At 37.5% G+C, this 25,350-nt stretch overlaps 3 protein-coding genes across 5 annotated transcripts; 1 reads left to right on the forward strand and 2 right to left on the reverse strand.

The window, feature by feature from the left end:
• The first annotated feature begins 1,369 nt into the window (after nt 1-1,369).
• Nucleotides 1,370-5,685, forward strand: srsf9 (serine and arginine rich splicing factor 9). 2 transcript variants are annotated; one of them, XM_065264547.1, is made up of 5 exons: nt 1,370-1,478; nt 2,462-2,819; nt 2,904-3,118; nt 3,471-3,643; nt 5,036-5,685. In XM_065264547.1, the coding sequence occupies exons 2-5, from the start codon at nt 2,662-2,664 to the stop codon at nt 5,255-5,257; spliced, it is 768 nt and encodes a 255-aa protein (XP_065120619.1). In that variant the 5' UTR covers nt 1,370-1,478; nt 2,462-2,661; the 3' UTR covers nt 5,258-5,685. The 2 variants fall into 2 exon arrangements, with proteins under 2 accessions (XP_065120619.1, XP_065120628.1); XM_065264556.1 differs by having other exon boundaries at nt 2,652-2,819.
• A 2,072-nt stretch (nt 5,686-7,757) lies between these two features.
• Nucleotides 7,758-8,912, reverse strand: triap1 (TP53 regulated inhibitor of apoptosis 1). Its single transcript, XM_065257810.2, has 2 exons — nt 8,664-8,912; nt 7,758-8,495 (listed from the first exon to the last, which is right to left on the reverse strand). The coding sequence occupies exons 1-2, from the start codon at nt 8,808-8,810 to the stop codon at nt 8,418-8,420; spliced, it is 225 nt and encodes a 74-aa protein (XP_065113882.1). The 5' UTR covers nt 8,811-8,912; the 3' UTR covers nt 7,758-8,417.
• Nucleotides 8,913-9,735: 823 nt separating this feature from the next.
• sgsm1b (small G protein signaling modulator 1b) lies at nt 9,736-24,668 on the reverse strand. Of its 2 annotated transcripts, none has more exons than XM_065264535.2 (25): nt 24,409-24,668; nt 24,276-24,319; nt 22,402-22,477; nt 21,259-21,421; nt 20,222-20,374; nt 18,902-18,969; nt 18,610-18,752; nt 18,318-18,449; nt 18,119-18,243; nt 17,965-18,032; nt 17,695-17,858; nt 17,485-17,611; nt 17,219-17,345; nt 16,237-16,301; nt 16,046-16,161; nt 15,799-15,927; nt 15,560-15,724; nt 15,412-15,477; nt 13,156-14,307; nt 12,558-12,682; nt 12,392-12,474; nt 12,186-12,295; nt 12,008-12,104; nt 11,763-11,930; nt 9,736-11,644 (listed from the first exon to the last, which is right to left on the reverse strand). In XM_065264535.2, the coding sequence occupies exons 1-25, from the start codon at nt 24,413-24,415 to the stop codon at nt 11,556-11,558; spliced, it is 3,762 nt and encodes a 1,253-aa protein (XP_065120607.1). In that variant the 5' UTR covers nt 24,416-24,668; the 3' UTR covers nt 9,736-11,555. The 2 variants fall into 2 exon arrangements, with proteins under 2 accessions (XP_065120607.1, XP_065120598.1); XM_065264526.1 differs by having other exon boundaries at nt 16,016-16,161; nt 24,409-24,664.
• Between the last annotated feature and the right edge of the window lie 682 nt (nt 24,669-25,350).

A 25,350-nucleotide genomic window follows, 5' to 3' on the forward strand; every position in this document is an offset into this window, starting at 1 on the left:
AGATCTGTTTCTCAAAAGTACAATAATGAGATTTTGTGTCTTTCTCTTTGTCAATTTTAAACCAGCAGCCTTCCATTTATCATCAGTTCTCATCTGAAACCACTTCACGTCTCTCACATATTTATCATATAAAAAGCTAAAGAACTCAACAATAAAACATCAGAAACACACTGCACAAACATAAAATCAAAGTTTACACAAATCACAATAAATAAAACAATAAAAATCATCATAAAATCCACCCGTCAATATTGACTAATATAATGCACCTTAAAGCAAAAGTGATAGACATCAATGAGTTATCAGATGAGAAACCTCTCTATCTTATGTTTTAATCTTTACCACACTTTATTCCTATTTGTAAAAATGCAAACATAGCAAATGTTAAATGCTCTTAATTTGTGAATAAAAGTGTCTTCTAAATGAAAATATCTAAAAGTAAGATTTTTTGGGGTGAATCTCTGGGGTGAAAATCTTAATATTTCACACATTAAATATTTAACACTTTTAATAAATCAATAATAATAATAAAAAGTTTATATTCACATCAAGATGCTTATTTATTTATTGTGATGTTAAAATAAAGATTTTTATTTATTTATTTTATTGTTAAAATAAAGATGCTTATTTATTTATTGTGATGTTAAAATAAAAATGCTTTTTTATTTATTGTGATATTAAAATAAAGATTTATTTATTGTGATATTAAAATAAAGATTTATTTATGTATTTATTTATTGTGATGTTAAAATAAAGATGCTTATTTATTTATTTATTGTAATGTTAAAATAAAGATGCTTATTTATTTATTGTGATGTTAAAATAAAGATGCTTTTTTATTTATTGTGATATTAAAATAAAGATTTATTTATGTATTTGTTATATTTATTTATTGTGATGTTAAAATAAAGATGCTTTTTTATTTATTTATTGTAATGTTAAAATAAAGATGCTTTTTGATTTATTGTGATGTTAAAATAAAGATTTATTTATGTATTTGTTAATTTATTTATTTATTGTGATGTTAAAATAAAGATGCTTTTTATGTATTTATTTATTGTGATGTTAAAATAAAGATGCTTATTTATGTCTTTATTATAATGTTAAAATAAAGATGCTTTTTTATTTATTGTGATGTTAAAATAAAGATTTATTTATGTATTTGTTAATTTATTTATTTATTGTGATGTTAAAATAAATATGCTTATTTATTTATTTTTTGATGATAAAATAAAGATTTATTTATTTATTGTGATGTTAAAATAAAGATGCTTATTTATTTATTTTATGATGTTAAAATAAAGATTTATTTATGTATTTATTTATTGTGATGTGATGGTTTTGAGGTTTCCGCGGTTTGTTGCAGTCGCGGTTTTTGGCCTGAGGGGGCGGAGCTTTGTGTCACTTCCTGATCCGGGAGGGGAAGCGCGTGCGCTTGTTTATTTCAGTTTTTTAATCGCCAACTGCAGATTATAAAGGTAAAGAAAACCACCAGTTTTCGTTTTCTTTTCGTCTATATTTTCAAACATATTCACGCATGAAACAGTTTGTCCCCTTTATTTTCTTGCATTTGTCATTTTGCGTTGAGCAGTTATCTCAACAAAGGAGCTAGCAGCTAATATGCTAATGTGCTCATCTTTTTTGTTTAGATTTTAATGCTCACATAAGAAGATTTTACACTTATTTGGTTAAATATCGTATGGATATAAGTAACATTGTATATGAATGAATTAAGCTGAGGACTTTGAGCTGTGTGTTAAGTTAACAGCATTAGTTAAGATTATTAGCACTCTAACCTGCTGTCATGGCGAGTTCAACGACTGCCATACAAACTAGTTTTTACTGACAATTAAAATAAACACGTGTAGTTCATTATTTATACACAAACTTAAAAATTATTTGTTTAATTAAGTAGTTAAATGGAGAATATTTTGACACAACATACATTTAGTATGTGTATATATAATGTGTTTTGTGTTTTAATATGTGACTTCCTGTGAAATCAGGAAGTAATTTTTGGGGTGTTTTCAACGTATAATCATCCTTAATAATGCTTTGAGATAATATAACCTCGATATATTTAATATTGACTCTGAGTAAGGTCATGTCAAAGATTAAATTAAACTATGATGCTCATTATTAGATTATAAGACTTTACCCTGGATTTCACAGATAGGGTCACATTTGTTAGTACAAGAGTTGCCCTAAAGCAAGATTATTTTTTGTAAGATAATAAATCAGCCTGATTAAAGGTTTAACTCAAAGCGAAAGAAAACCTTCATATAGGTGCATCAGATGTAAATCTGGTTTGTAGACGTTATTCAAATGTCTATTCAAAGTATGGTAATGCACACGTGCCCTTTAAACACACCCGTCCCGTCCCGTCCTCTCCTGAGCCTCATATATGTTCATACTGAGGTGTAAACCAGGGGTCTTGTATTGATTATCTTGTGTTTCTAAGTTTTCAGACTTTGATCCTGGAGAGGGGTCCTATGCTGGGTTACTTGAACTCAACATGTACTGCTACAACCAGATTTTAGAGTTTTAAATAAGGGATTTTAAAAGGACGGACTAGAGTTTGGATATACGGATTGTCTTGGAAACGCTGTATTTCTACGAAGGCTGCAGCTCCGTTCGGTTTGTGTTAGCAGGGTTTAAGCCATGTCGGACGGACGGATCTACGTGGGAAACCTTCCCATGGACGTGCAGGAGAGGGACATTGAGGATCTCTTCTACAAATACGGAAAAATACGGGATATTGAGCTGAAGAACAACCGGGGGACGATCCCGTTTGCCTTTGTCCGTTTTGAGGATCCACGGTGAGTCGCACTGCCTCCGAGAACATGGATGGGGCTTTTCACGTTTAGAAAGAAAATTAGGAGAACTTTCCTCTCTTCCTGTAGGGATGCGGAGGATGCCGTCTTTGGAAGGAATGGATATGGATTTGGAAACAGTAAGCTTCGTGTGGAATACCCACGATCTTCTGGATCCAAATTTAGTGGACCTGGAGGAGGAGGAGGAGGAGGTGGTGGTGGAGGAGGAGGAGGAGGAGGAGGAGCGGCACGGAGGAGGTTCATGCCCACGGTCCGTAGATCCGAGTTCCAGGTTACTGTGACGGGTAAGTTTGAGTTTTAATCTACAGTGTCTTTGATATCAAAGTTGACCTTTCATAAATGCACATTTCTGGTCTTGTGAACGGTTCTTCAATGCACAGTTTAAAGAAAGAAAAGTCTGATTCGTCATCAAGATGTTAAAACACGCTCCTCTTGGAAAAAAAACACCTCTCAGACCCTATGATTTATTGAGTACTTGTAATATAGTGACACTGGATTACTGGATTAATTTCCAGTAGATAATATCTTTAAGTCTTTATCTTGATGAATGCTCGAGTTTTTATCAAAGCACTTTGCTGTCGGTTTGTTGGAAGGTAAAATGAAAGTCTCAGATGTGACGTGTTGTTTCTTCTGCAGGTCTTCCTCCTTCAGGCAGCTGGCAGGACCTGAAAGATCACATGCGAGAGGCGGGCGACGTGTGTTTCGCTGATGTGCAGCGGGACGGAGAGGGCGTGGTTGAATTCCTCAGACGTGAAGATATGGAGTATGCACTGCGTCGCCTCGACGGCACAGAGTTCAGGTCGCACCAGGTGAGGGCAAATTAAACTTTTATCATCAGAATTTATGAACTAATGTTCGCAGTGTTAACTCACCCCTAAGATAAGTGACACACTTTGACATGCAATCAAAACATTGCTGTTTATTTTTTAAGTAATTTGCTCAGTCCAACATTTTACTTTCTAGTTTTACCAATAATGTGGGTTGGGGCGGAGCCTGTAAGCTGGGCAATATAGCAAAAAATGAATCTAGAATATAATTATTATTTTTTTTTTTTTTTTTTAAACATTTGACCAATCCACGATTCAATTTTTTTACTAGACAACTACAACAATACTGCAGTAACATTTCTCTTTCCAATAATATTATACAAGATGCAAGAACATTAAAGAAACTAAAGCTCCAATCCAAGTTCACAAAAGGATCAACATGCTATAAATATAAAATAAATTCCCTTTTTTTTTAAAATATCTTTCTGAAATTTTGCCTGGGCGGCTGCCATTTCATTTTCAATGCAGTATAACCCTGCTGTGTAATTAGATGATGTCTGCACTGTTTCACTTTGACTGTAACCAACTTCCATTAAAAATCTTGATTCTCAAAATTAAAATTGCATCAAAACGCAAATTTTATTTAATCGAAAAAATCTGATGTGAACAAACAATGACAAACATATTAAAGAGAATATCACAAATACAAGTCCTTCACCGTCAACAGATATTAGGACCCATGTTTAAAGGCTCGTCCAAAGAGACTGAATCCAATAAAACTAAGGTGAACATTACTTACATTTTCATTACTCTTTAAACTCCTCATAAATGCAAATTAGTTGATAAAATGCAAACACTGATCACCATAATGAATGGTGTGTAGAAATTGAAATTTAATTGTGCTGTCAATTATTTTCTCTCTCTCTCTCTCTGCACTAAATGACAGTGCTGTGGTTAGTGCAGATTTAGGGGCTGTATTATTATAATAAGATCCCCTTCTGACATCACAAGGGGAACCAAATTTCAATTACCTTATTTTTCCACATACTTGCAGAGAATGGTTTACCAAAACTAAGTTACTGGGTTGATCTTTATCACATTTTCTAGGTTGATAGAAGCAATTATAGCATTTAAACTTGAATTCAGTTTTCATGATATGCCGCCTTTAAATAACATTCCTGCATCTGTGATATTCATACTCATCACAAGACAAAAAAAAATCATGTTTTAGTTGCACAGCATCGGGTAATGCAAACACTCATTTCACAAGTCTTTTTTTATCAACGTTTAAAAAATATAGCAAAAATTTTGCTCAAATCTGATCACTAAGAATTTTAAAGAACCGGTTAGGATTTAATGGAGAGGCATTGTTGTTTTGATTTTTTGAGGAAGAAGAGACATTCATTTAGAGCAATGTAAATGTTTGTTTTGCAGGGAGAGACTTCATACATCCGAGTGATGGGAGACAGGGGTACGAGCTGGGGCCGCTCACGTTCCCGTTCCAGATCTCGTGGTCGTTACTCATCTCCCTATCAGAGCAGAGGGTCACCTCCTCCACGCTACCGGTCTCCTCCGCGACACATGTCCCGCCATAGTCCTCCCTCTCGACGACCACCCATTCAACATCACAGCCCACCTCCACGTCACTATCGATGAAGTGCAGGACCCACAGCTCCTTCATCAAGTTTATGTTTGAGAGTTTTGTAATTTACATTCCATTATTGTGAAAACCCAAATGGCCTTATTCAACATTCAGTATATTAACAAGTTTCTGAGTTTGAGAAAATGTAAATCATCATGTGACGATGCACATGTTTAAAGAACAGATTACGTGATCAAGTTAATTTGTAACTCACTGGAAATAGTCGCCGTTTCTGACTGTAGGCAGACGAAAAACATGATTATTGTGTATCTTTAATCTGCTCAATTTCAAGACCCATTTTTATTTGACATAATTTCAATAAAAGGCTGACTTTTTAAATCTTTTTGTCAGTAATCTCCCCATGTGATTAGTCTTTGTTGTATCATGACTTTATGCAAATTTTATTTTTCCTTTTATCAATTAAAGCATTGAATCAAAGATACTCTTTTTTTACAAAGTCTCATTTTTAAAAACAAGTGCTTTGAAGGGATTAACTAAGCAGGGTTATGCTGATGCTATGCTCACAGGAACTTTTAAAGGGGTCATATTATAATTTGTAAAGATGTAAAATAAGTCTTTGGTGTCCCTCAGAGTACATATGTGAAGTTTTAGCTCAAAACACCATATAGATAATTTAAAATGTCCTTTAAAATGCAAATGAGCTGATAATACAAACACTGATCACCATAATGGTGGTTTGTTGAAATTGAAACTCCGTTGTGCTGTCAATTATTTTCTCTCTCTCTGCACTTAATGTCCGTGCTGTGGCTGGATAGTGCAGATTAAGGGGCGATATTATTGTAATAACACTCACTACCTACTATATCACTGATATTAGGGACTGGATGGCACATAACTTTCTTATGCTAAACTCCAATAAGACTGAGATACTTATTATTGAACCAAATCGCTCCAAACAAAATATGTCAGATTACAAGTTGCCCATAGATGGCTGCACGGTGGTGCCATCTTCCACGGTTAAGAATTTAGGCGTTATGTTTGACAGCAATCTATCTTTCGATAGTCATATCTCCAACGTCTGCCGCACAGCATTCTTCCATCTTAGAAATATCTCAAAAATACGCCATATGCTGTCTGCATCAGATGCAGAAAAGCTTATCCATGCTTTTATGACCTCTAGAATAGACTATTGTAACTCGTTACTCGGGTGATGCCATGCAAATCAGGTAAACAAGCTACAGCTGGTTCAAAACGCCGCCGCAAGAGTGCTTACTCGATCTAAAAAGTATGACCACATTAGTCCAATTCTGGCATCTTTACACTGGCTACCAGTTAAATATCGCATACAATTTAAAATATTACTAATCACCTACAAAGCCTTAAATGGCCTAGCGCCCTCATATATTAAAGAACTACTATCAGAATACAATCCACCACGTAAACTGCAATCACAAAATTCTGGTTACTTAATTATAACTAGAATATCAAAAGTGTCTAAAGGTGGTAGATCCTTTTCCTACTTAGCCCCTAAGCTCTGGAATGATTTACCAAATAAAGTTTGAGTATCAGACACAGTCGATCAATTTAAAGCTAATTCTTTAAACTTCTTTAACAAAGCATTCACATGAAATGTCCAGTAAATGTACTTATCCCGCAGTAGTTATTTCATCTAGAACAAAGCACTCATACCTCATATGGGTAATATACTCTTGCCGCAATAGTTAGCCTGTCTGGAACAGAGCGGATTTTAAACCACTATAATGTATGACACTTGCATTACATGTGAACGGCCCCTACGCTAATAGAATTCTGTTTTTGTCTCCCTGTCTCGTCCTCGACCCCGAGGACAATGAGACAAACAGACCCAGTTCCTGCTGCTGTGAAGGTCATCGCACCACTGATCTACTGGCTGTCCTTCAACGTGATGCCCAGCCGATGCGCGACCAACAACCACCAGCTGAACCAGTTTAATCCGCTTACTATCCCTACCATGTTTATATCCTGCTTCCTATCCCTACCGTGTTTATATATATATATATATATATATATAAATATATATTAATTTCTCCCAAGAATTTTTGTCCTTCTAGGAGTTTTTCCTACCGGGTTTTCTCCTAGGGGTTTTTTTCGTCCCAGGGAGAGCCAGCCAACTTTGGCTTAACTTAGCACTTTACTGTATACGTTACATTATTAATACGCTCACTTGTACGGTTTATTCTTAGCCGCTGTATTCTGCTTCTTATACTATCTATTGATTATTCCGTGTTCTCCCCTACATCTACTCATGTAAAGCTGCTTTAAAACAATTAACAATTGTGAAAAGCGCTATATAAATAAAATTGAATTGAACTACCTACATCACAAAACAGTCGAAATCCGAATGAGCTATTTTTTCACATGCTTGCAGAGAATGGTTTACCAAAGTAAGTTACTGGGTTGACAGAAGCACTGAAGACCCAATTATAGCACTTCCGATTTTCAACCCCTTCAATAGTCATTTTTTTGTTTTACTTTTAATGCATTTTATCGTCAAGGTATTGTTTAAGATATTCAAATGTTAAAACATTTTTAATATTCTTGTATATTTTTTGTACACGTAAACTATGAATGATGATGAATTCCTATACAGTTATCACAAGCAACAGAAAGAGTAAACAGAATAAAATTGGTTTGACATCTCCCACAGATATAATTATTTTACACTGAGCAGGATGATATTTATAAATTAAAGACAATGCAGATCTGTTTTACATCACTATCAATCTGACCTAATGAGTTCATTGCATTTAAAAGTCGTTATGAAGATGGTCAACAGAAATGAAGTATCTTCTACATTGACCTTAAACATCGTCCATCGTATAAACACACGGATCTCTTGAAGCGCATTAAAAACAGATGCATGTAACCAAAAACCTCAAGTCTTTCACTGCTCTTCATACACATGCAATGCATTTTCTCTGCATGTCTAAAGCATCAGTGATGTGTTGCAGACAGCTCCAGCATCAAAACAAACCTTCTCTTCTAGAACTAGAATCATTTACCAAGTTAAGCACCAAATGTAAAATGAGTTCAGCAATAAACATGATGATCCAACAGTTGACTTCATTCAGGTGTCCATGATAAAGTCATCAGAGAGTTTTTAGTGATGCTCTCCTGTCCATGAATCTCCATCATCATGTCCATAAATGACATCACGTGACGTTCAGGTGAATGTCAGCTGTCTGCTTTCTCTTTATCGGGACCCATAAACTCCAAACCTTCAATGGGAATCTCCTTCTCTTTGATAGCTTTCTGTAAGTACACGTAACTGTTTAACATTTCACATTACTCCAATCATATTTCTTCATTCTATGAATATTTAAATTTACTGTGATGTGTGTCACAAACGTATTAACGCAGTCACAGTAACATAAGTTATTGCTCGGTAACCTGTACAGATACAAGTTATCGTTGAGTTACCTGAACACATGTCTGATATTTCTTGAAGAGTTCAGTGCACGGATCTTCACTGCGGTCCCCTCTCAGAAATTTGTCAGCAAACCATCGATTAAAACACTGATCATAGTCACGTTTAAGATCCGTACAGCCTTCACCAACACTGTTCATCTTAACACTGATATTTATCCGCTCTTATTATATCACACGCTGTCTGTCTTTATTCCGCAAGCTCGCTTGACTTTGCCGATACCACGTGATTATGAGCGGCGCGCGACGATGACGTCAGCACTTCATATGTAAGAGTCCTAAATATAGAAAAATGAAATTGAAATTAAACATCGATTTCAATACTAACTTCTTAAATTCACAAAACATGTCAACAATCAATTACTTTGCTTCACAAAAAAGGCCATTTTACTTTATTATGTTTTAATAAACATTTATTCAAACACACACAAAAAATGATTAAAATTATTAAACAGTTCTGTTACATTTTATTTATTTAATTTGGTATATAATACGTTCTCTTTAAATGAAAAAAAATCTTTGGTGATTTTACGCATACATGTGTGTGTTTGTGTGTGTATATATATATATATATATTATTTTTTTAATATTTTGTGAACAGCAGGCAGGTATTTTGACATGACAGATGATGCACATAGCTTTACATGATGCACAGAACACATGCTTTAAATTTGTGCCCCTAGGAAGAGAATTCACCAGCCACCACTAGTGGTGTTATATGTAATAATATAGTGGCTATATAAATAATATAAATATTACAGTGAACAAAGCTTATCCAAGTAAATGTGTAAGTGTCACATTAATGCAGTTGTTCTCAAACATTTCTGCATGTGTGGGACGCAGCCCTTCATGCCCTCCCAAAAAAATTCATGACTTAAACAATTTAAAAATGATAAATTAATGTATTGTATAAAATGTCTTAAAACCTGTCACCAACTCACCCCCAACCCCCCCCCCCCCCAATTGAGAACCAGTACATTAAATTAATGTGAAGCCCTTGTACAATTTGACATTTACATCATATACTTTCCCTACATGATTTTTAAGTAATTCACAACGAGCCAGCTCAGTCAACACACACATTTATTAAATATTATAATACAGATTATATCATATGCAGCACGCAGTCTTGACAGTTTACTATGTAGATTCACAGAGTACAATAAAAATATATATATTTATACGTTTCCAGAAGAATTTCAACAAATCTTTTGTGTCTGTTGTCAGCGTTTCGTGTCATTTATCAGTTGAATGCACATTTCAAACGTTTAGATATTATAATATTCTGGCCTACATACACTATCATTCAATGTAAGCTAATGATAAAGAGTTTATAACAGCAATACATACAAAGAGAACTGATAAAGAGATCAAATTGGCATACAAGGAGGGAGTTTTTGATAACACTGGCACTTCAAACAATCAGTCAGAATTACAGGTGCTTTATCAGATTACTACAATCACATTCAATCGAACAAGTGCTAAAAGTATGAAATAACCACACATGTTTGACTGCTGGTAATTCAGAGACTCACACGCACATCAATATGGCATATATCAGATATATATGAACGTTTGCTACAAACTAAAACTCAGTCAAACACACGCACACGCACACATAATGGCTTTGTGACACCAGCGGCCACCGCATGCGTCCCTGAACAGAGTAACTTAAGGCAAAAAGATCAATACAGATGAAAGTATCTCTGGTGATTGTTTTACAGTAAAGTTGAGTGAGGTACTTCATTGTATAGCAGCTCAACATATTAATGAAAGTATGATCAATACAGTCAATGAATAAATGTTATGACATCACCATCACCCTGTCATTGATTTATATTTAGGATTAAAAAATAAAAAGCTTTTGTAAAGGATGATTAAGATTTTGTGCACCATGACACAAAAATCACATCACATTGCAAAGTCCTTTTTTAATTCTTTTAAAAATAGGCTTTTATTTATTTCTTTGATGTAAATCTTATTTCTTTTGATTTTGGGGTGGTTTTACTCCGATCACCATCGATGCTGATGAGACAACACATGATAACATCTACTGTCTGATTTCACAGACAAAACTTTCGTGCAAATACTGTATGGTGATATCTGAACTATAATCAACATCTCTGATTTTCACTTATTTAAAAAATAAATCAATATACAACGTTGTTTTAAATACTTTGTGCTTTTAGATCTAAATCGATCTAAATCTGTATCAGAAAGGGCATCTTTTAGTATTTGGTCACACACTTGATTTATAGATAATCTTTTAAATCTTTTATATAATATTTTATCATTTGTATCATCCATAACATTAAAAAAACTATTTCTCTCTCTCTCTCTCTGCAATATTGTCATCTGTTTTTTCTGAAAGTTTTGTTATTATCAGCAAAAACAAACAAAGAACATCTTTAACCCCTTTACTGGCGCAGCCCTTTTTATATTCAAATTCATTTAACTCTGGCTTTTTTTTTGTCTAGACGCCTTATCTTGGTCTTATTTTAAAGTGTATGGGGATGAAAATATAAGATAAAAAATTGTTATAGCAGTTTACATTTATTGTAATAAATAAAATAATGCAGTAAAGTATATATTTTATACATAAATTAGGCTTGTGTCACACTTTTAGTGGTTTTACCAATAACGGCCACTAGGTGTCAATGTTTCGCTGCATACTCTTTTTCACAAATTAATAAATGACTGTCACTGCATTATTATTACTGCTAAAAGGTTTTGTATATGAAAATTCGTAGACCTTTCAATGATATATAGTTTTTTCGTGATAGATTAACATTTACATGCAAAATATTGAACTCAGGTGTCCCGCTCACAGGACAGCGCCAGTAAAGGGGTTAAAAATTGGTAATGGAGGCAGAATGAGACAGACGATCATTTATTCTCAATAAGAATCTGGACCTTGTGGACTAATTCTCGAGCCATCACCAGAAGCTTGGGGACATCATGATGTTCTGCCATTTCTAAAGTGAGACATAACAGAAAACCTCACATCATTCAGAGCTCATAAAACTGATTTTACATTCAATGTGACCGTCTAAAGACTCTCATACAACAGATTCATCAGTCTCATCATCTCACCATTAAAGAACTTGATGATGTCGGTGAAATCCATGTTGTTCTCCAGGATGATGTCTCGATACAGCTCCACCAATGCCAGTGCGATGAAGAGCACAAAGTGTTGGGATGAGGTGTAACGGGCCGCCCAGATGGTTTCCCACACAGAGAATACATCATCATACACCATTTCTGCAAAAAGATGGAAACAATTGACAGAAGGTTGGTAAAGTGAATCATATTTCTTCAAGGCTAAAATAATGTCTCACCTCTTTTGAAGTCTAAAAGGAACCAGCGGTAACAGAAGTAGAAGTGCGTGTAATCTCCATTCTGCTGCATGAGTTCAAAGAGCTCAGAGTCCAAAATCTGAAGAGATTACATAAAGACATTAAATCACAACAGCAGAACGAATGCATGCGTGTTTATGTTTGTGTATGTGTGTGTGACCTGTATAAGAGATCGCATGTTGGCAAAGTGTCTGTCCATGGCTCCACCGTGAGGAAAGTTTTGATTCATTCTCTTCATGAGCTCAGTAAAGCAGCTGAAGGCTTTGGCCTCTGAATCAAACAAATCAAATAAAGTCTGTTTCAGCAGTCAACACTTCACACACTTTAGTTTATTGTGGTAAATAAATACAATTCAGAATAAAGTACCATCATCCAGAATGACAAGCAGAGGTGCGAGTAAGTCACACATTCCCTGGACGTATCCAATGTCAAGGTGTTGCCACACGTAACTTCAAATACGAAATAAATAAACCATACATCAATAATATGAATGGAAGTGTTTGTGATATAAACGCATCAGCTCTGTATTTACCTGCACATGATATTACGCAGTTTCTCTAAGTTAGCCGTGGTGAAATACCAGAAGTTTCTGTCACAGCGCTGGACGTCTTTATCAATACGGTGCAGGTTAAGCGTGTACAGATCAACCAGTTCCTGCTGTAAAATACCTCATTAAGTATTAAAGGGGACATATCATGAAAATCTGACTTCATGTTTAAGTGCTATAATTTGGTCCTAGAAAATGTCAAAAAGATTAACACAGTAACTTAGTTTTGGTAAACCATTCCCTGCAAGCATGTAAAAGAATAGCTCATTGAAATCTGGATCCCCTTGTGATGTCATAAATGGATCTTATTAAATCGCCCCTTAATCTGCAACTATCCAACCACGGCACTGGCATTTAGTGCAGAGATACAAATAATTGACAGGACAGTTGAGTTTCAATTTCAACAAATCACCATTATGGTGATCAGTGTTTGCATTAGCAGCTCATTTGCATTTAAAAGGACACACCCCAAAACAGCACATTTTAAATTATCTGTGGGGTATTTTGAGCTAAAACTTCACATTTGTACTCTGGGGACACCAAAGACAAAATCTCATAATATTTAAAATCTCTGTAGACTCACAGAGTAAGTTGTCCCAATAGACGACGCAGGAGATGCGACATCATTCTTGTGTTCTCCTGTGACTGTCAGCGAGTCTGGTTTGGGGAATAGGTTCTCCATCTCTGGTTCCTCCTCTGAGAGAGCCGATTCGGTCTCCTCCGGGCTGGTGTTAACACCCGGATCCGTACAGAGCTCCAGAGCCGGCATTCCCATTGATTTCTCTCCAGAGATGGCCATGGGGCGGCTCAGGGTAAGCGGCTGATTCAGTATGTTAATCTCTGAAGACATGAAGACCACAGACGATGGGATCTCCTCCATCTCTAGGGCTGACGGAGAGTCGTCTGACATATCCGGAGAGAGTTTTGATAGCGATGTGATGGGAGACTCAGATTTGATTGGATTGGATCTGTGATCAGATTCCCAGCCGATAGTTGCTGGAGCTGTGATGTTGCACATTTTCACATTCTGTGATTCATCTTGTGATTTTGTTGAAAGCTCAGAAGAAGTTTCCACCCGAGGGTCATTGGACATCTCTAAGCTGAAGGCCCTGCGTTCTCCTAAAACATCTGCTTTGTTTTTGTCCATTTGAGAGATTTTGGCATCCTCTATATTAATCACTTTTGTGATATCGTCTTTCGTGTCTTTCAAAGTGGTTTCTTGCTCACTCTCTGATTTTGAGTTTTCTTTCAGGGAGCATACGGCCTCCTCAGTTGCTGTAATGTTTTCAACACTTTCAGATGAATTCACATCAGGCCGCTGAGTTTTCATTTCTTCAGCATCAGATGTTTGGGGTTTGTCACTTTCTGTGGGTTTTTCCAGATCAATCTTAGGGCTGACGTTCTTTGTTTGTGTGACGACAGTGCCGTCATCAGTTGAGCTGTTTTCTGTCAGCTTCTCATCTGGGTCAGAACCGGAGGGGACTTCAGATTTTGCTATCGGTGGATCTGGTGCTGTCGTTTTGGGTCCGGCCTCTTGGGCAGACGTCTCCTCTGTGCTCGGAGAGCAGTCTGAGAGGCCGGACGTCACAGAGAAGTTACGAGACGACGGATGCCCGGAGTCTGGAGAACTGGTACAGTTCGGAAGCGTCCCGTTGGGGATCTTGGGCTGTGGCTTCTCGTCTTTTGGTTTGGGCTCAGATTCAATTGGGTCCACCTCATCCACGGACCCAAATACCTGCAGACAAATGTACGAGATTTACAATGGCACTTAGTACTTTACCTCTGTAATGTGTTTTATAGTAAAAGACAGACAGTAGTTTCAAAGTTCCTGTAGCTCAGCGGTTCAGTTTTGTGTTAGCAGTGCAAAAGGTCATAGGTTGGATCCCAGGAACACACAAACTGATCAAATTTAACTTTTGTTGCAGATCAGATTTAGACCGATGATCAAAATATACACCGAGTTTTTACCTTTTTTGGACAGTGGATGCTTGTGTTTTTTTGTAAATTGTGTAAGAGGGACACCTAGTGGATATAGATTGCCGTAAAAACTCATCATTGACAGGGAAACATTTTCTCTTTATTGATGAGATAAGTCATTAATGGTGGGGAAAGAGTTAAGAAACAAACATAGTAAAAACAATCACCAATAAGATCTTTTTAATACCTCAATTTGTGATGCTAGTAGACACAAATGATTAAATAGATACAACTGAGACTTAAAGGTGCAGTGTGTAAATTTTAAAAGGATCTCTTGGCAGAAATGTAATATAATCTACATAACTTTATTATCAGTGGTCTATAAAGACCTTACTTAATGAACTGTATTGTTTTTATTATCTTAGAATGAGACCGTTTCACATAGAAGTCTCCATGATGCGCTTTATGTTTCTACAGTAGCCCAAAACAGACAAACCGCAGCACACTATTCATCACTACATCGTACGTTTCATCGTTGTACGTAGCGGCTACCGTAGCTTCTCTATGCGTTGCAAAAGGGGGAAAGGACTGAGCCGTTGGTTACAATTCACAGTCTCACCACTAGATGCTGCTAAAATCTACACACTGCACCTTTAAGTTTCGTGCTTCATTAGTCTTAAATGTCTTTTCTGGACAAATAAAAATAAAGACTCATGTATGTAGCTGTATTCCAGTATAAAAGCCAGAGATGGCAATATGAACTTATTAAGTTTTTCCAAGGTCAAATGATCTGAGTGGTGCTTTCCACAATAATATCATAGCTCTGCACTCTTACTGTATGACGACAATTGACTCATTTGTGTCTATTTTTAATTTTTCCTTTAGAGAGAAACATGAGATTTTCCTCTGGTCGTGGTCTCACCTGAGTGCTGCTGTTAGAGTCGCTCTTTGAACACGCAAGACTCCGTTTCTCTGAGCTGCTCTGAGACTAAAAACAGACATCTGAATGTAAACACGGATATGGATTTAATATCAGCTGTGTGTAGGTGGATGAGGGAATAAACATTTACATCGGTACTGATGGTGGAGTCCTGGCGCGATTCCACGCTGGCACCCGACGCACATTTAGCCAAAGCAGCGGCGTGCTGTTCCTTCTCACGCTGTCTCACGATAGCCTCGCATCCCAACCACTCGCTCATAGTCTGCTCGTAACACGCTCGAACCTGCTCGTCCACCTACAGACAGAGCCAACATTTATATCTCTGAGGTTCTTTGGGTGATGGGTCAAGGACTTAACGTCATATTTTACCTCCTGCCTTTCTTTCAGGGTCATGCTGAAGTGGTAGTGTCCTAAAAGGAAGGGCCAGACCTCCTTACGCAGAGACGGCTCCACGCCGCCATAGTAAACCAGCCGCAAGAGTTCCTCTTCCTCGTACGCCTGCGGAGAGGACGTTAACAAACGTAGTGTGTGAAGCATTTCAACATTTCATGAGGTAAAAATTTGATATTTATGAAAAGCTACATACAGAACTGTCCTGTAGAAAAGTTTTCCATACTTCTGCGGAGAGCCCACCTTTGGCATCATAGGGAATGTCAGGCTCAACAATGGTGGGGTTTACCAGAGCCGACAGGTGCGTTCGGACCGTGGACAGGTGACGACAGTACGCCAGCCCTTAAACACAAACATCACATTATGGAAACCCTTTTAAAGGGCACAGCAGGATTATAAGTGTCGTGTGACACGTACAGCCGTAGAAAGCACGAGAAATGATCTGGTGTTTCATGGTCTCACAGAGTAACTTCAGTGGTGCCCTGTAAAACACACACACAGGCACGACTTACACATAAGATAAATGATTTCAATGATATGTGATGCAAGCATACATCATGGTAATATGCCCTGCGCTGAAACGAATTTATGCCGGTTTTAAAAATATAAAACATTTAGATTTTCCAGGAAGAAACGACTTTAGGATCTTGGGACCAGATTTACTACACAGGGCAAATAAGCGTGAGAGCGCAATTTCAAAAAAAGCGCCGATGGGAGTGATAATATCTGCAGGTCATTTACTGAAAAGTCGCAAATTAAATAACACAGATGCAACAGCTGATTCCCATAATGACCAACACAATCTACTAAAAGCAGCAAATTAGTTCAGGGTCGCAGAGCTGATGAGGTGCGGGTGAACTAACGCCTGATGCGCTTGAGTTCAGCACCACAGACATCACAGCTGAAAATCCTAAATTGAAAAACAATTAATTGCAAAGCCTTACTGCCTTGTACCACACGCTCTCTGATCTCTGCGACGCCTCCTCCTATCAGCAACAATTGCAGCCATTTCAAGCGCAAAATGATTTAAGACATGCTTTTTTGGTTTTAAATAATGGCTCAAATATCAGTTATATCACATGCTCAAACATTAGTAAATCACATTGCGTGAATCGTTTAAATAATCTCCTCCCCAAAATTTTGCGTCTGAAAGGAAACTCCTAGAAATGCATATGCAAATAAGGTCAGTGGCAAAAATAACCAGACCACACTTTTTTAGCGCTAATTATCCACTCTGCATCTTTAATAAATCCAGACAGTCGTTATTTAATGACAAAAATTTTAGTAAATCTGGCCCTTAACTGGAAAATATAGTTGAGATGCAAACAATCGTAATGTTCCTGTAGACTTTTCCATTTCATTATTGCAGTCAAGAATATGACTAAAGCATCAGACTAGCCTGTCATGGTTGCATCCGTTGGGAAGTCCTCCATCCGACAAGCCGTTCTGTGAGCAGGAGGAACAGGAGGATTTTCTGGGAGTGGGCTGCCACAGATTCACACTCTGGTCTATCAGTTCTGGTGCCACTTTAAGATGTGAGAATATGAGAAATGAGATGAACTGTCATCAGCCAATCACTAACAAAAATCAAAGGATTGATAACCGAATGACATGAGCTTAGTGGCTCAAAATAAAAACACAACATGAAAGTCCACAGTTACATACCGAATTCTTGACTGCCCGGATATATTATCCGAAAAACATAATCGGTAGCTTCGTCTTCGTCTTTGTCGGAGAACGACTCGTAGGACCCGTGCGGGCTTCTTTTGCGCAGTTTGGGGAATACCTTTCCCTGGAACAGAAACAAAACGTGTCCGAAACTAAAGGTTTCCTCTTCAGACTGTTAAAAGGGAAGATCACGTGATGTTTGCAAACCTTTCCTCTTTGAGACCACAGAGGAGGATCTAACTGTCCGTGAGGCAGGAGACCCGTTTCCAAACACGTGAGGAACTGTAGGAGATGACCTCCTTTTGGAAACCGGAACGGAGGTCTCTGGATCCCATCCTGGCTTACCAACACCACCGTCCCACCACTGTCCACTGTACATAAGAAGATTATGACAACCATCATATATGGCTCTCAGAAGATAACAAAATTGTTCAGGTTTGGAAAGACATGAGGATGAAAATGTCAACTTATATTTACCTTGCTGATGGCAGTGCAAATACACAATTTCCTCCAGACGAATGGTCATTGCGTAATGCCAGTACACACTGTAAAGAAGTGCAAGAAAGAAGATCAATGCTGGTTTTAAAATCATTGAATTAAGAGATGCTCTCACTAAGGTGGTAAACGTCACCTTTTCTCATAATCCAACTCTCCCACGCTTCCGTTCATCAGCTGGTTTGGTGTCCACTTCAGTGTCATCAGATCTGCGGTCTGGTGTAGGGAAAGGTATCCTGGGATAGATTCCATATCATCCGTCTGAAATCACACAAAGTTTGCTGTCAAACTGTAATTAAAGTGACGTATGTCATCGTCTCTGAGTGATGATATACCGGCTGCACCAGGACATTGTTCTTCCCAAAAAGCAGCGTGGCTCTGGAATTCTGATGAAGAGATTCAACGTAATCCCGAGCCCAAAAAGAAGGTCTGTCATCCATACTGCCACTGGACTGCCTCTTCTGGATCTATAAACCAAAACATAACATCATTGCTCTCAGATGTTTCTCCTAAAATTCATTAGTATAAATAAAAACACAGAGTTGTTGCTATAAATTATTTTGGAGAGCATAGCTCGGTCCATTACAGCAAAAATTTAAAGTTAATGAGTGACTGGGCGTGTCTTACAAGAGCTGGGCGTTTAGTGGGCGAGTCCTGTCGGCAGTGACCGCTGTGAATGCGATGTCTCTGCACTAATTCATCGGCTGATGGATCTGTCCAGAAGTGATTGGCTGTCTTTGCTTTAGTGTACTCTAAAGCGCAGGGTCCAACTGAAGAAAACAAAACATTCAATATGGAAAATGTCACTAAAACTGAAGAATGAATTCATATTTTCCATTTAATTTGCCCCATCAGTGAAGAAATACACATTTACTTCAATATTTCAACAAACATATCTGAGAAATAATTGAGCTGGTACCCAGCAAAGATGCAAGGATTGGACCGTCGACTGGGTCTCTCAACAGAGCTTCTCTTTCAAAGAATTTACTGAAATACAAAATAAAAGTACCTCACAGGCTTGTTCTTAATACTATACTTTATTGCATTTTTTATCTCATATCAGCACTAAAGGCTGTCTGTATGGCAAACACATAGCATCACAACATATCACAAATATACCAACAAAAACTACACAATAATTCACAAAGGAAACAATAATTTAAAGGTGCCAAAGAATGCATTGTAATAATCTGTTAAATTGTTCTCTGATATCTACATAGAAGGTTTGTGGTTTTATGAAGTGCAGAAATGATCTAGAGTCAGTTTTTCATGTCCATTTACAACCCTAGGATTTGTCTTTTATAATGAAATGGTCTATTATTATCTTATTTGAAAGGGTCATGAATAATAATGTTGAGCTCTGCTCTGATTGGCTGTTTCTCAGAGCAGCTCCTTCAGTAGCTCTGTGTGTGTGTTAACAGATCTTATTGCGTCTGTATCAGATTTTGAGGAATAATCAATTGTTTGGAGATTGTTAATGGATGTTTCTGAGTGGTAAGTTTGTGTTTTTTTTTCATTATGGACCTGCAAAACGTAACTGTAACGTCAAAAGTAGAACTTCAGCCTAAACGCTAGCATATAGCATTAACTAGCATATGGAGCTAACTAGCATATAGCATTAACTAGCATATAGCATTAACTAGCATATGGAGCTAACTAGCATATAGCATTAACTAGCATATAGCGCTAACTCAACAGTCACAACTTTGTGTTTTATCATTGTAACAACATTGTACTTAATTTAATGTGTAATTTAATGTTGTGGTGTACATCTTGACTGTAACGTCACAGTTGGTGTTATGTTGAGATTGGTCTGTTTTTCAGCGGTCTTTTGCATGCACGAGGTTTACATAAGAAGGAAGAAAGAATCGTGTTTGAGGCTCATGATGTCATTACCATGTACACATCTCTTATTATTATTCATCTATGCCTCCATAAATACAGTTTTACATCCTATGGCACCTTTAGCCTTAAGCCAATATCCTGTCAGAAGTCTTTTTAAAATGTCCTAAACACTATACTACCATACTTCTAGTGCTGTCCCTGTAGTATGCACAGAATCCTTGTATGACTCATAACAGCTGCTAAAATGTTCCATATAAAACAGAGCACACGGCATGAATTATAATATCCCACAATGCACTGCACTTAACTATTTGTCTAATAGAGTAAAAATGTAAACCAAAACACAAAATACAGTGCATTTTTTATTAAAAAAATATAATAAATAATTCTTCACCTGCTGTTCTCCACCAAGTAAAGGACGATTTTATCCAGCACTTTCTCTGTGAGTGCTGTGCGAATCCAGAGGTATTTAATGGCCAGAGGGGACAGGTTGGTCAATCCAGACTGTTTTCGGACACTGTCCTGACTCATCTGACCATGGTTTTGTCTTAAGTTGATAAAATGAACATCACAATGGAGGAATGTCAAGCATCAGGTTGAGAAAAAATGAGAACAAGCAGTCTTAAGGGGCGTACACACCAAACAGGAATTCAACGATTTGAGCAAGTAGATTACATACAAAGTCAATGCAAAGATGCAAATACACGCTGGGTGGCGCAATTTCCACAAACATACGCCATACGCCTAAAGGAAAAAAATCGCAACTCGAGGAAAAATTCACCTGACCCAACGTTAAATCCAGCGAGTAATCTAGAGCGAGCAATGTCAATGCAAAGATGCAAATAGACGTGAATTCACGAGGGGCAATGCGAATGACGCAAACTGGGCAGTGTGATTGCTGCAAAAACACTCAAGCGAAAAATTAGCATGAGTTAAATCCCGTGGGTAATCTAGAGCGAAGAACGCAATGTAAATTCAATAAATTGCGTGACTAGATTACATACGGTACAAAGTCCATCCAAGGATGCAAATAGATGCAAACTCGTGTGCGGCAATACGAATGACATGTATTGGGTAGCGCAATTGCTTTGAAAACACTTAAGCGCAAAATTTCCATGACACAAAGTTCAATCCCGCAAGTAATCGAGAGCGAGAAACGCGATGCTTCATGTTTGGTGTGTACGCATCATTCACACACTGACCCCATTTATTTATACACATTGCTAATGTTATCGACCTATTTATCAGTGCACAAGCGAACAAACGATTGTCATTGTAATATTTCATTTAAATATAAAAAATTTGAAATGATTTTGCTTTTCAGCTTTTTCTCATTGCATATTGTGTTTCAGTCAGAAAGGGGTTGTGATGTAAATTAGTTGTGAATGTTCGACTAAAACCATAAAACATCAGCACTGGATTGTTTCTCACTTGTTCTCAATGATCTGTTCCAGTTCCTGAACCTTTCTACACAGTTCATCGGCCGGAGGAAACATTTTCCCCACCTTCATGAAAAGAGCGGCGATTTTGTTACTGCGCAGGAAACCTGCGGCCCGTCGCCTGAGTCTGTGAAGCACGCACGCTTCCACAACACCTGCACAAATATAACACAAATACACACTCATAACGTCACATTTCATCCATCGCTCACTCTGACTAATGGATACATCCTCAATGAATGTACTTGAGTTCCTTACATCATGACGACATGAGAATAATAACATGTGCTCCTTCACTGTCATGAACAGATGGTTGGGTGGAGGTGTGCCATCAGTCAGACTAACTCATATAACCGAGTAATTAGTTGTCCTTTCACCAGCCCACTCACCATACTGACACATCAAGCAACAGCTCACCCAGGATCAAACTTCACACTAAAGTTTGAGGTAAGACCGGAAGAAAGTTCTCACAGTCTTGTGGGCAGTACCGTGACACATGGTTCAGTAGCGTCTCTGGGCGAGCCGGGTTTGAGTCCTGATCATGTTCTCCTCTCTCTCTCTCTCCTCCCACATTACTTAATGTCACCCATCACTTTACACCCTTAAATAAACTTGCTTGCATAGTTTATTTTCAGTGCTATACTAGACTACATAGGACTACTGTTCAAATTAAGTGATTTAAGTGTGTTACACATCAGCACATAATTGTAACATCATGAGTCGTTATTGAGAGTTATTAATAAAGCTCACATAACTCCGTCTTTAGTTTGATCAGATTTATAAAAGACAACTGTTGGCGTCCAGCGGGAGGAGCGAGTCAGAAGCATGCAACACACACAAAAAATAATCCCACTATCTCTGGATAACTTCTGATTCACTACATTTTCATGTCGTATGCACTTATAACACAGACATTTGATGCAGTTTTACTTTTAAACTGTGTTAATAAGTCAGAATGCATGAAATAGCATTAAAATAAAGTTATTGAGATATTACTTCTCTAACAGATCTGACTTTAGTCAAATACAACAGGTTATACAATCCCATAGCTCCACATTACATCAGGAACCTAAGCCATATACTTAAACAGGACGAATCAGCAGATGACTTGTTTAAACTGGGAAGATCATCTTACCACAGAACGAAAATATGTGACTGCTGTCTTCATGCACAAACTTGCGGGTCACAGCCTCTTCCATAATCTGCTTGACCTGAAAGTCCAGAGGTTAAAAGAAGCCAACATCTTAAAGTATTAAATCTATCTGATGAATTGATTTCCACTATGAATGATGGGTAAAGAGATGCAGAGGTTTTGTGTGATGTACCTGCAGACTGTACTGATCTCTCATAAGAGATCCTGATGTCGTTAATGAAACAAACTCTCTTATTCATTGATTGTTTTGTGTCTGACTGATAATGTGTGCAGATGGACATGTGTGTATTTGTTTGTGCGAGCACGTTTAAAGGAAGTGTGTGCTGAATAGGGCAGAAACTTTCCATGGAAACTTACTGTGGAGAATTTTGGAAATATTCCAAATTGAAAACTTAACGGGAATTATTTGAGATGATATTAAATTTAGGGACATGTATATACAAACATAAATAAACTTTTTGTTTAATCATAAGCAGACATGCATGCAAGGTAATACAAATTTTGAAGAATGCTTATACTTGATACTTCTTATATGAATGATTTTGAAGGAATCTTGATCAAATAAATGCAGGCTTGATGAGCATAAGAGACTTCTTTCAAAAACATTAAAATGAGTAATGTGTCCAAACGTTAGGTGGTACAGTAATTCTGTATGATAACAAAAACCTGGCTAACAGAATGTAAAAGAAAAACCATAATACATGATAGCTAGCCTCATTAATGTTCAATGCAATATTGCTATCTTAGCTAGTTATTGTATAAACAAATTCTGGTATTTCCTAGTTAAACTATAATACCATAGATCAGATATATTTATCAAAGTTTTATCATCAAAACTTACTTGACTTGATGTAGTCCTTGGGCTCAATGGCCCTTCAGTAAGCAGTGTGCATGAGGAATGTGCAGGGTAGAAATTGCATGAAATCTTTTTAAACAAAATTATGCTGCAAGATTTTTTACTACATTTAAGTTCCCTGTTATAGGCAACTCTGCATCTTTTTAAATTCTTAGTTTATTCCCATGAATTCCCATATATTCCTGTAAATTCCTATGGAAAGTTTCCAGCCTGGAAAATTCACAGAATTTTGCAACCCCAGCTGAATGTTCAACGGAAGGGAGTGATGTGACTCTCATCCAGCTCCTAATGTATTTTGTTTTTGAATGTCACTCAAACTCTTCTTACTGTTGGCTTTTAGTACATAGGGGTGGTTTCCCAGATAGGGAATAGATTAAACCAGGACTAGGCCTTAGTTAGTAATTAGGAAATATAACAAACAAGTTTAGCCTGACTAAAAACATGACTTGTGTGCATTTTGAGGCATGTTGTTTTCAGTTTGGACAGCTCTTAAAAATGTAATAGTCTAGGACTAGTCAAATCCCTGTCCTCAAACCGCCTGATAATGTTAAATGCTCTCTCATTTGTAAGTCTGCTAAATAAATGTAAATGACATGCACATAGAATGCAACTCTTATATTTTTGCCATATGAACATGTACCATCATCAAGTCCATCACTCTACTATGATACTGCCACAATATCTACTGACAAAATCTCTATTGTAATCCAACATAGGTTAAATCAATGGCTGATTGGGATGATGAATTTTGGGATGATGTTTATATGGTCTTCCTAAAAATGCATCACGGATCTGCTGTTAAGAGCGACAGATGGATTGTGTTAGAAATACTGCGCATCCTCATCACAGATCATGTTTGCATCAAGTACAGTGTGATCCCACGGCACTGAAGATCATAATCTTCTACTTTACTATCATCATCATCATCATCATCATCTGATGCACTAAACAGCATCGTTTAACAAGACGATATGCGATAAATATGAGATGATGCACGTACCTCCTTCTTGACGCTGCGCAGCAGTCTCTGACGCGTCTCTGATTCTGTAAACAAATGCGCAAATTCTCATTCAACATCATTCTGCAAAGGTTTATCGATAAATATCTGACATGAGATTAAATTAAGGTCTCACCGCTCATGTCTGCTGTTTGTCGTGTTGTTTTCTTGTGATGTGATGTCCGTCACAGTGAGTCAGTGCTGCGCATCGAGGGCGTGGCCATCTCACATCCAGCACGTCAGGTGTATTCGACGTCATGCGGGACTGCGCAAACCAATCGTTGTGTGACGTCAAAATACCGCGAGAGCGATACTTCCTCGTGAATTAAGCTGATTTTGAATCGCTCTCGCGGTACTTTGACAGCGTAGGCCAATCGATCTGCGCAGCGCCGCATGACATCAAACACACCTATCTTCTCTATTAACCTATGAGACCGTTGATGTCGATCAGCCACTCATCTCAGTCTGATCTTTGTTCAGATGCCGTAGTTTCTATTCTAATCTTTAGTTTGGTACATTGAGAGGATGTTTATGAGAAGGTAGTTTAATCGTGCTGTGATTGGTCGATGAAGAACCAATCACGAACCTGACTGGAGATGCATGCATAGAACATCAAAACGTCAAAATACCGCGAGAGCGATACTTCCTCGTGAATTAAGCTGATTTTGAATTGCTCTCGCGGTACTTTGACAGCGTAGGCCAATCGATCTGCGCAGCGCCGCATGACATCAAACACACCTATCTTCTCTATTAACCTATGAGACCGTTGATGTCGATCAGCCACTCATCTCAGTCTGATCTTTGTTCAGATGCCGTAGTTTCTATTCTAATCTTTAGTTTGGTACATTGAGAGGATGTTTATGAGAAGGTAGTTTAATCGTGCTGTGATTGGTCGATGAAGAACCAATCACGAACCTGACTGGAGATGCATGCATAGAACATCTATGTGCCACATACTGGTTGTTTCTCAAACGGAAGGCTGCATCCTTTGGAGGTCGCAAATAGAGAGTAAAAAGAAAGGAAAATTTTAAAATGATAATTAAGGATTGCACTCTGACCTCTCATTTTAGCAAGGGCT

Source organism: Paramisgurnus dabryanus, chromosome 10 (genome assembly GCF_030506205.2).
Source record: "Paramisgurnus dabryanus chromosome 10, PD_genome_1.1, whole genome shotgun sequence".
In the NCBI taxonomy this organism is placed as follows: Eukaryota; Metazoa; Chordata; class Actinopteri; order Cypriniformes; family Cobitidae; genus Paramisgurnus; species Paramisgurnus dabryanus.